The sequence below is a fragment of the Triturus cristatus genome, chromosome 1_2 (genome assembly GCF_964204655.1).
Source record: "Triturus cristatus chromosome 1_2, aTriCri1.1, whole genome shotgun sequence".
NCBI classification, from domain to species: Eukaryota; Metazoa; Chordata; class Amphibia; order Caudata; family Salamandridae; genus Triturus; species Triturus cristatus.
Genome location: NC_140580.1, coordinates 1,162,151,291 through 1,162,163,563, shown reverse-complemented (window position 1 = coordinate 1,162,163,563; position 12,273 = coordinate 1,162,151,291). Strand labels below are relative to the sequence as shown.

The 12,273-nt window shown below is 45.4% G+C and overlaps 1 protein-coding gene across 1 annotated transcript in view; it reads left to right on the top strand.

The window, feature by feature from the left end:
• Positions 1–12,273, top strand: part of HMCN2 (hemicentin 2) — a 769,579-nt gene that overhangs the window by 623,821 nt on the left and 133,485 nt on the right. Inside the window, exons 54-55 of the mRNA XM_085613971.1 lie at positions 215–436; positions 9,626–9,739. Coding sequence (XP_085470097.1) covers positions 215–436; positions 9,626–9,739 — 336 coding nt within the window. The remainder of the gene's footprint in view (positions 1–214; positions 437–9,625; positions 9,740–12,273) is intronic.

The following is a 12,273-nucleotide window of genomic DNA, read 5'->3' as shown; positions in this document are numbered from 1 at the left end:
CCAGCCTCTGGAAGAGCTACAGCGGACACTTCTTTAGCCAATCGGATTGACCACTTCGGTAATGGATGTAAAAAGGCCCTTGGAAAGAGCAGGAGCAATGCTTGGGTTCATGAGAGATTAAAAAGTACTGAGGGGAAGTTGTCTCATCACTGAGCACATTATCGACCCCTGACCCTGTGTGGGCTGTCATTGAGACCTGCAATTTCTCTTTCAGTTCCCCCCATCTTCCAGAGACCCGGGAGCACTAATGCGGCCTTCGAGCTGGTGTACTGGAACAATGGTGATGAAGAGGATGTGACTGAGCACCGGGAGGTCATATTGGGGGATCCTGTGTCTATGCAATGTGACACCAACGCCATCCCTCCCCCGACGCTCCGCTGGTACAAGGATGGGCGGCCGCTGCTTGCTTCTGATACTGGGGTGCTATTATTACTAGGTAGGTGTCTCACCCTGAGTCCTGTACTCTGTCTGGTGACATTCAGCAGTCCGTGCTCTCGCAACACCCACATCTGCCTGTAGATACGTTGCATGGGGAACGTCAGCCGTGCTGGGCACTGTTAAGACCGTGGAGTTGCAATCTTCATGAATTCATGTTTTCAAGGATTCATTATTTGTATTTGGATGCAGCCCTTCTCAGGGATAATGGAAACTAACATAAAGAGGGCATGATATGTTTCAATGATGGGAGACCGTGAGGCAAAACAGTGTAGTACAGCAATTCATGTTTGCAGAAACAATTGGAAAATTTTGCAAAAACGTCTGATTGCTTTTTAATGGAGGTTTGGCATTGAGCAGAGCTCGCCCAGAAGGTCTTAGCCTTGAAGAAGACGTGATGTCCAATGCATGCTCTTTTCTGCAATTGTAGTAACAAAAAACAATGTCTCAACAGGGAAAATGAATGAGAGGACCAATCGATACACAATTCAATCAAGAGAAGGGAAGACAAGAGAGATCAAAAGATAGAAAGGGAACAGATTTTATAATTAGATACACAATTGGTATATACAATTCAAAATAACCATAACAAACATATGTGCACTGACAGTGAAGTGAAAAAGTGAACGGCGCAGTGACATAAGTGTGAGAATGACAACAAGGTACGGCAAAATAATTCAAATAAATTCAAGGTCGAGGAGAGTTATATACAATGGATGATTTACACATAATCATAAAGGTCTCACAGGACCCTGTAGTGAGCCGTAAATAATGTTTTCTGCAATTGAACCTTTTGTTCAGTAGAGGCAACATACTGGCTGAGGAATAGATTTATAATATCCTAAATCCTGTCATGTGTGTTAAAGGTTGGATGGGTATTCAGCTGGTAATGGCAGGCAGTGCGGAGGAGACTGATACTGAAATACTGGCGAGACAATGCTCAACATGCCAAGGTTTACAAAGCAGAAAAGAGCTGTGTGGTGGGATGGATAAGGCTTAGTGTCAGACCCCATTCGAAGGGCAGACAGAAGCTACTGGGCCCCAACCATGGCCCATCGCAAAAAGTAAACAAGGCACACAAAACGTGAGTCCACGCCTGGGAAATACTCTAACTCTGGGGCCCAACCATGGCCCATCGCAAAAAGTAAACAAGACACACAAAACGTGAGCCCACACCTGGGAAATACTCTAACTCTGGGGCCCTATTTGACCTATGATCTGTATAGGACCAACTTGCTCTAGAAAAATCATCCAGGTTTCTAAGCAATTTTTAAAAATTGTGAGGAATGACCTTACACACCATGCTTTATCATTTGCCATGCTTGGTCGCCAAAGAATCCTCTAACGGCGAGCCGGCTTCCAATGTTCACAGGAAGGACTTATGGATGGAGGGTGGAGAATGGGATCTGGATAATGCAGAATAAAAATCATGGCTGCCTCCCGATAGAAACTACATTTATTCTTTTCAAGAAACAGCGAAATGGTTAAAAACTGAGGGGATGCAAAGAGGTGATTATTACTCCTGCATCTAGCAGGTCAACATGTTTCAGCCTGTGGCCCCATCAGGAGTGTTTGGCTTTCATCAGGACCAAAGATCCCTATTTTCCTAAGCTGTTAACACAAGCATAATCAACACACAGCAGGTGTACACATAATACCAAATATTCTCTTCCTGCCAGACACAAGGATGATTCTTCAGCATATATTATATTGTGGAAACAACCTTTACAACGCAGTCATTACATCGCACTACCTTTACATAGCAGTCATTACAACGCAGCCATCACATCACAACATCCTTTACATCGCATGTCATTACAACGCAGCCATTACATCGCATGTCACTACAACGCAGGCATTACATCGCAAGTCTTTACAATGCATACCATTACAACGCATAGTACCCTTACACTATCCAACACTTACCCTACTGTTGCACTCACTGGAGTTAGAATAGTAATTTTTACCCCTACACTATGCAACACTTACCCTACTGTTGCACTCACTGGAGTAAGAATAGTAATTTTTACCCCTACACTATGCAACACTTACCCTACTGTTGCACCCACTGGAGTTTGAATAGAAATTTTTACCCCTACACTATCCAACACTTACCCTACTGTTGCACTCACTGGACTGAGAATAGTAATTATTACCCCTATACTATCCATCACTTACCTTAAATGCGATATAATGGTATGCATTGTAATGATATGCGTTGTAAAGGTAAAATGTGATGTAATGGAATGCGTTTAAAAGGTCGTTTCTGAAAATGCAATGTAATGGCATGCGATGTAAAGGCATGTGTTGTAAATGTATGCGTTGTAACGTCATACATTCATTATATGGTCCTCTGATAAATATACAGAAATAAGTAATCCAAAATAATAGGATGAAAGACATAAAGGACAAACAGGGACTAGTAAAACTTGAAGACAATGCTTCTTGTTACATTCTGAATTTCAGCTTTATTTGAAACACCATACGGCACTCATAGTGGTATACACTACAATCCATTTGGCCCCTGGTTAGTGGCGGCTGACGAGCAGCCCACGCAGCTGTGGGAGCTGGGCTCCTGGTCACTTGCTCAGGGCAAATGGGGGAGTAGGTAGGAGTAGAAGTTACACTGCCAGGGCCACTCGGGCGTCTGGGTGCAGGGTGCTTTTGAGCCTTCGGGCACTCAATGGATTGCAATGGAAAAGCTCAAGGACAAACAAAGGCTGCAAGCTCGGGGACGAAGATTCTTCAGGTGTGACCACCACTTCGAGAGGTAAGTTGGGTAGTTGGAGGATTGGTACGTACCCAGGAGTCGGGCACAGGTGGCCGCAGGGCGCCGGGTGCAGGGGTGCCTTTTGTTGTCGGGAAATCTTACCCTCTGTTGATCGCGGTTGGGGGGTCCCTGGTTCTGAGGCTGCAGGTGTTGTCAGGAGCATCGAGGTTGGTCCTTGGGTGCCGGATTCGGGGTCACAGTCGCCGGGGGGATATCCTAGGGGTCTTTGTCCTCTCCGGCACAGGTCAGGCTTGGCGGGTGCGGAGTGTGTAGGGTTCGCGGTTTCTGGCTGATGCCAGGGGTTAGATACTTGCTTTGAGCAGAGCCACTGCTCGTGGGAGTCCCAGATGCTCAGAGTCACAAGGTAGCCAGGTCCTCCGGGGTTTGTGAGGTTGCTGGCCACAGGAGGTGCCGGGATTTAGCAGGAGCAGGTTCGAGGGTCGACAGGCCGGTAGGGCTAGCGCGAAAGCAGTTGGTGTCTTCCTCTTCTTAGCAGCTGTACGGCAGGTCTTCTTTCTTCTTGATCTTCTTTGCTGTTTTGAAATCTGGAAGCTGAGGAAGGAAGGTTCAGGGTGCCCCTAAATACTACATTTAAGGGCGTTACAGGTAGGTAAAGGGCGCACCCCCTATCCTGCCACTCTCCTGTGGGAGGGGGGCAGTGGCCTATTCCTGATTGGGCAGGGCTCCCCATCTTCAAGATGGCGAGAGCCCGGGGATGTGTTTCACCTTGCCTCCCCCACCTGAGGGGTGGGGTTGGCAGAGGCTGGCACACCCCCTGTCCTTCCTTGGGGTTTCCGGCCAGTCTTCCCGTCAGAGTGGGGGTTTAGAACCGGTAGGGGCCAGTTGCTGAGTACAGAAAGTGGCCTGGAGAAGCTCACAAAGGCGGCATGCCTTTGAAGCTTCCCCTGCCCATCCTGGGGGAGGAGACCTAGCACCTCGCCCAGGATGTGCATTGTTGCAGGCCCAGGAGAGTGGATGGCTCTCTACCCAGGGGTCCAGCAACATGTCTGCTGTGTGGCAGGCTAGGCAGCGCCTCAGACCAGATGTGGATTGAGAGTTAGGTTCAGGGGGCATCTCTAAGATGCCCTCTGTCGTGCATTGTACATTAAATCCTGCACTGGCATCAGTGCGGGTTTAATGTGCTGAGAAGTTTGCCATCAAATATCTCAGTCTTCAGTGGAGCCATCATGGTGCTGTGGAGTTCGTGTTTGATGAGCTCCCAGCACCATATACTCTTAAATGGCAGCACTGCACTTACAGTGCCCAGGAATGGACCTGGGTACTGTAGGGGCACAGGGCTCATGCTTCTGTGCCCACACCACTGGCATAGGGAACCCAGCTAGAGGGGTGGCTGATGTATGCCAAGGCAGTGTATGTTGTGGGCATGGCACACTGGGATGTGTGCCATGTTGACTCTCTGTTTTGTCCTGTACCCAGACACTCAGCCTGCAAGGGCAGTGTGTTTGTGTTAGGGTACAGGGCCTCTAAGGGTGGCACAATAAGTGCTGCAGACCTTAGAGGCCTTCCCTGGTTACAAGGTTCTGGGTACCTAGGGTACCATTTACCAGGGGCTGACATGTGGCCAGGGTTTGCCAATTTGGGTTTTAGGTTTTAGGGAAGGAACATAGGCCCTGGCCACCTGATTGGCAGGAGTCCAGGGCACACTCAGTCAAAGTACATTCAGCAATTCAGCAAAAAGTGGGGGCATACCATGCAAGAAAGATGGCACTTTCTCACAGGCATGTTTTCTGAAGATCACATTTTCGGTCTTGTGTGTGTTCTACTTGAGGCAGTTTAACTTCTTCCAGTAGGCAAATTCAGCCATGAAGTGGTTAAAGTTGTTCCTTTTGCAGGCTGTTTTGTCCGAGAGGGACATTATCAGTTTTGTGTCATCAGTGTAGGTGAGAATGTTGATATGTGTGCAGATGACGTTAGCCAGCGGAGTCTTGTCAATTTCGAATCAGGTTGAGCTGAGCACAGAACTCTGCGGGGCTCTGCAAATGAGTTTCTGGGCTTCTGAGGAGTATGGCAGCATGTTGACTATTTGGGTTCTTTGGGTAAGAAAAATGCAGATCCATGGAAGGGCTTGTCCTTTCAATGCCCGTCTCATAGAGTTGTTTGATCAGGATTGGATTGGAGACTGCCGAGAGCTGCAGAGAGGTCGATTAGGATGAGGAATCTTTTTTCTCCTGTCGAAGATCATCTGGATATCATCTGTTGCGGCAATTCTGGACGTGGTGACGATCTTCTACATGTAGCAGCTGGATGTGGTGACGATCTTCTAGTAGCTGGACATGCTGCCGATCTTCTAGTATATGTAGCAGCTGGATGTGGTGATAATCTTCTAGTATATCTAGCAGCTGCACATGGTGACGATCTTCTAGTATATCTAGCAGCTGCACATGGTGATGATCTTCTATTATATCTAGCAGCTGTATGTGGTAACGGTCTTCTAGCATATCTAGCAGCTGGACATGGTGACGATCTTCTAGTATATCTAGCAGATGGACGTGTTGACGGTCTTCTAGTATATCTACCAGCTGGACGTGGTGACGGTCTTCTAGTGTATCAAGCAACTGCACATGGTGACGATCTTCTGGTGTATCTAGCAACTGCACATGGTGACGATCTTCTAGTATGTCTAGCAGCCGGACGTGGTGACGATCTTCTAGTATATCTAGCAGCTGGACATGGTGACGTTCTTCTAGTGTATCTAGCAGCTGCACATGGTGACGATCTTCTAGTATATCTACCAGCTGGACGTGGTGACGATCTTCTAGTATATCTAGCAGCTGGACATGGTGACGATCTTCTAGGATATCTAGCAGCTAGGCGTGGTGATGATCTTCTAGCATATCTAGTAGCTGGACATGGTGACGATCTTCTAGTATATCTAGCAGCTGGACGTGGTGACGGTCTTCTAGTGTATCAAGCAACTGCACATGGTGATGATCTAGTATATCTAAGAGCTGCACATGGTGACGATCTTCTAGTATATCTAGCAGCTGCACATGGTGACGATCTTCTATTATATCTAGCAGCTGTATGTGGGGACGGTCTTCTAGCATATCTAGCAGCTGGCCATGGTGACGATCTTCTAGTATATCTAGCAGCTGGACGTGGTGACGGTCTTCTAGTATATCTACCAGTTGGACGTGGTGGCGGTCTTCTAGTGTATCAAGCAACTGCACATGGTGATGATCTTCTGTTGTATCTAGCAACTGCACATGGTGACGATCTTCTAGTATATCTAACAGCTGGGCGTGGTGACGATCTTCTAGCATATCTAGCAGCTGGACATGGTGACGATCCTCTAGTATATCTAGCAGCTGGATGTGGTGACGGTCTTCTAGTGTATCAAGCGACTGCACATGGTGACGATCTTTTAGGTTATCTGGCAGCTGCACATGGTAACGATCTTCTAGTATATCTAGCAGCTGCACATGGTGATGATCTAGTATATCTAGCAACTGGACATAGTGACGATCTTCTAGTATATCTAGAAGCTGCATGTGGTGACGATCTTCTAATATATCTTGAAGCTGCACGTGGTGACGATCTTCTAATATATCTAGCATCTGGACGTAGTGACGATCTTCTAGTATATCCAGCAACTGCACATGCTGACAATCTTCTAGTATATCTTGCAGCTGGACGTAGTGATGATCTTCTAGTATATCTAGCAGCTGGACGTGGTGACGATCTTCTAGTATATCTAGCAGCTGTACGTGGTGACGGTCTTCTAGTGTATCAAGCAACTGCACATGGTGACGATCTTCTAGCATATCTAACAGCTGCACATGGTGACGATCTTCTAGTATATCTAGCAGCTGCACATGGTGACGATCTTCTATTATATCTAGCAGCTGTATGTGGTGACGGTCTTCTAGCATATCTAGCAGCTGGACATGGTGACGATCTTCTAGTATATCTAGCAGCTGGAAGTGGTGACGATCTTCTAGTATATCCAGCAACTGCACATGCTGACAATCTTCTAGTATATCTTGCAGCTGGACGTAGTGATGATCTTCTAGTATATCTAGCAGCTGGACGTGGTGACGATCTTCTAGTATATCTAGCAGCAGGACGTAGTGACGATCTTCTAGTATATCTAGCAGCAGGACGTAGTGACGATCTTCTAGTATATCTAGCAGCTGGACTTAGTGATGATCTTCTAGTATATCTAGCAGCTGCACGTGGTGACGATCTTCTAGTATATCTGGAAACTACATGTGGTGACGATCTTCTAGTATATCTAGCAGCTGGACTTAGTGATGATCTTCTAGTATATCTAGCAGCTGCACATGTTGACGATCTTCTAGTGTATCTAGCAGCTGCACATGGTGACGATCTTCTAGTATATCTACCAGCTGGACGTGGTGACGATCTTCTAGTATATCTAGCAGCTGGACATGGTGACGATCTTCTAGGATATCTAGCAGCTAGGCGTGGTGATGATCTTCTAGCATATCTAGTAGCTGGACATGGTGACGATCTTCTAGTATATCTAGCAGCTGGACGTGGTGACGGTCTTCTAGTGTATCAAGCAACTGCACATGGTGATGATCTAGTATATCTAAGAGCTGCACATGGTGACGATCTTCTAGTATATCTAGCAGCTGCACATGGTGACGATCTTCTATTATATCTAGCAGCTGTATGTGGGGACGGTCTTCTAGCATATCTAGCAGCTGGCCATGGTGACGATCTTCTAGTATATCTAGCAGCTGGACGTGGTGACGGTCTTCTAGTATATCTACCAGTTGGACGTGGTGGCGGTCTTCTAGTGTATCAAGCAACTGCACATGGTGATGATCTTCTGTTGTATCTAGCAACTGCACATGGTGACGATCTTCTAGTATATCTAACAGCTGGGCGTGGTGACGATCTTCTAGCATATCTAGCAGCTGGACATGGTGACGATCCTCTAGTATATCTAGCAGCTGGATGTGGTGACGGTCTTCTAGTGTATCAAGCGACTGCACATGGTGACGATCTTTTAGGTTATCTGGCAGCTGCACATGGTAACGATCTTCTAGTATATCTAGCAGCTGCACATGGTGATGATCTAGTATATCTAGCAACTGGACATAGTGACGATCTTCTAGTATATCTAGAAGCTGCATGTGGTGACGATCTTCTAATATATCTTGAAGCTGCACGTGGTGACGATCTTCTAATATATCTAGCATCTGGACGTAGTGACGATCTTCTAGTATATCCAGCAACTGCACATGCTGACAATCTTCTAGTATATCTTGCAGCTGGACGTAGTGATGATCTTCTAGTATATCTAGCAGCTGGACGTGGTGACGATCTTCTAGTATATCTAGCAGCTGTACGTGGTGACGGTCTTCTAGTGTATCAAGCAACTGCACATGGTGACGATCTTCTAGCATATCTAACAGCTGCACATGGTGACGATCTTCTAGTATATCTAGCAGCTGCACATGGTGACGATCTTCTATTATATCTAGCAGCTGTATGTGGTGACGGTCTTCTAGCATATCTAGCAGCTGGACATGGTGACGATCTTCTAGTATATCTAGCAGCTGGAAGTGGTGACGATCTTCTAGTATATCCAGCAACTGCACATGCTGACAATCTTCTAGTATATCTTGCAGCTGGACGTAGTGATGATCTTCTAGTATATCTAGCAGCTGGACGTGGTGACGATCTTCTAGTATATCTAGCAGCAGGACGTAGTGACGATCTTCTAGTATATCTAGCAGCAGGACGTAGTGACGATCTTCTAGTATATCTAGCAGCTGGACTTAGTGATGATCTTCTAGTATATCTAGCAGCTGCACGTGGTGACGATCTTCTAGTATATCTGGAAACTACATGTGGTGACGATCTTCTAGTATATCTAGCAGCTGGACTTAGTGATGATCTTCTAGTATATCTAGCAGCTGCACATGTTGACGATCTTCTAGTATTTCTGGCAACTGCATGTGGTGATGATCTTCTAGTATATCTAGCAGCTGCACATGTTGACGATCTTCTAGTATATCTAGCAGCAGGACGTAGTGACGATCTTCTAGTATATCTAGCAGCTGGACTTAGTGATGACCTTCTAGTATATCTAGCAGCTGCACATGTTGACGATCTTCTAGTATATCTAGAAACTGCATGTGATGACGATGTTCTAGTATATCTAGCAGCTGCACGTGGTGACAATCTTGTAGTATATCTAGCAGCTGGACGTGGTGACAATATTCTAGTATAGCTAGCAGCTGCACATGGTAACGATCTTCTAGTATATCTAGCAGCTGCACGTGGTGACGATCTTCTACTATATCTAGCCCCCTGTCCTTCAGCACCCCCCTTTCTATTTACTATTGTGTGAGCCCTGGTCACTGGTATATCTAACAAGTTATCTCTTCTCAAACACAGTCTAACAGCCTGCTCACCTTTCAGGTGGTCGCTTGCTGCAGATCCCGATGGCCAGAACTGAGGATTCTGGGAAGTACACTTGTGAGGCGACCAATGAAGTGGGAGAGGACAGCTTGCACTATGAGCTGGTGGTGCTGAGTAAGTATCTGTGATGCCTTTTTGTCTTTGCTCGGGGTTAATATTAACATACAGAGCCGAACACAAGCACTTGTTATCTGTTACAAGCTTAGGAGTGTTGTGCAGGTGAAGTCATAGGGCATTCAATGTTAAGACCCGCTCCTCTCCTGTGTACATTGGAGCTATTCCCTCTCACCTGTTGGTGTTTCACTGTAAGTATGTTGGCTCATAACTTTAAACACGTAAGCCTGCCACGGTAAACACTATTCATACTCTAAAGACATTTTAGCAACATGTTAGTCCATAACTTCAAATATTTTAGTACTTTACTTTAAAGATGTTTGATCTGAACTTAGGTTGGTCCTTCACGTTAAGTAAGTGTTGGTCTGTCCCTTTAAACATGTTCATTTTAATATGAGAATTACACATGCCATGGCTACCTAACATGTTACAACCATACTAAATTAGGTGCTGTTTAAGGCACAATACAACATCTGATACAACAATATGATAAAAAGACTAAAAAGTAGTGAGCAAGGGCCGGACTTTGGCTATAAAACAATGAAACGTTTTTTTGAGTTCCTTGGAGCTGTGGCCTCTGGTCTTGTGATTTGACGTTCTTCATATCTACGAGTGTCAAGAACTGCAGTTACATTTTCGAATTTGCTCTTTAATGTGCCAGCTCTCAGTGACTGTTGGAAATTTGCCCCTTTTTCTTGTTCACCCTGAATGTTTTTTTAAAACTTTTTTGCTGAACCAGAATTTTTGTTTGCTATAGAACCCTGCACTTTATGCCTGCTAACCAGTGGTAAAGTTCTTGTGCTCCTCCTGTCAACATGGTAAAATGTGTATACTCGCCATTGAATTATTTAGCTTACCTGTAAGTCCTTAGTATAAGGTACCCCCAGAGTATACCGGGTCAGTAAGTCAAAGTTCACTGCAACCCCCTTTGTGCCATCCACTACATTCACAAAATAATCATGACTGCAGGCCTGTCACCAGTAGCACGGTGTGCAGGGTTTAACTGAAAATTTGACCTGTCAAAATAACCCCTTTTGACAGGACCAAATGTTCCTCTTAAATGTGTATGTCACCCCTATGTAATCCTTTAGTCCTTATTGCCCATAGGGCAAGGTGCATGGCATTTAAAAGTAGGACATGTAAACACGTTCTTACAGTGGAAATGCCCTCAAAGCTATTTTCACTGTAGCAGGATTGGCTGTTCCATAGGAAAACACTGGAATGCAATTATAAATACTAATCCTTTATCTTGGGAATGGAACTAGCTAGAAAAGCCATAAAACAACTCTATTTAATAGTTGTCAAAAATTCAATTCAATGATGAAGTCGGATTTATACTAAATATTATGGAAAGCCAACGTTTAAAAAGTTACCTTTGCCCTGCCTGAAATCCCATGAAGCTAAATCTACATGTTCTCCTACTTTGGCCAGCCAGTAATGAATTAATTTGGTGTGAAAAAGGAATGAACATCCTCCCATAAGCAAAACAATAGGCTTTCCCAAATATGGAGATGACCCTGCTGAATCAGACTTTACAAAGGTGGGCTGGAAGGATCCTTTTTGACATTAAAGTGCCAAGTCCTGCTTGAATCTCTCATCCTGTTTGATGGGTCTGCTGGTGTTTTTTGATACAACACTTTGGGCGCACTTCAAAGAGGCCTCCCCTATCACAGGCAAATGTTAGCTGACACTTTAGCAGGGCCCTTGTTTTGTCCTGGCAGCCAATCAGGCCCCAATCACAGTGGGATTCTCTTTGACATTACTGTGTCATAGCCTGTTTGACAGGTCTTCTGGATTTATATATAATATTTTTTTTTTGGTGGGGGGGGCACTTCAAATGAAAGAAACAGAATGCCATAACACTCTGGGGCATATTTACAATGAAATGGCACAGTACGGCGCTGCGGGCAATTTAACTGCGCTGCGTCATTACAAGAATACGGTGCACCCTAATGTTTAGCTGCAGGTGCTGAAAAAGCTGCCTAGCACTAGTACCATAACCCTTGCACCATGGTGCAAGGGTGTGTGTTGCAGGGATGATTGAGTTTGTGCATTAAGGAACACCTTCCTGCACATAAACAATCATTAATGATGTTTTTTGCTCATTCTATGTTTGCTACAGAAAGCACACATAGAAAGAGCAAAAAAACGAGGAGAAAAATAGTATCTCCTCATTGCGCCCCTCTAATGCCTCCCTTTAAAGGTGTTAGATTTTGGCTTCCTCAGGCTTACAGATCGTTGTAAATGTGGGGATGTGTAAAAAAGAAATTGGTGTTGCGTGGGAATGCCTATAGAAAAACCCATTAAACGCCCCTGTGCCACAGTAAAATGCGGTGAGGAGGGCCATATTTACAAGGCAGCGATAAGCCACAGAAAGTGGCTTGGCGCCGCCCTGCAAATATAGATCAGGGCATTGCGCCACCGGAGCATCAGAAAAAGTGACACTCCAGTGGCGCAATGCCCTTGTACATATGCCCATCTGTTTGTATCCACTGTCTGTATGCTGAAAACTCAGCTCTGATTTTACCAGTGTC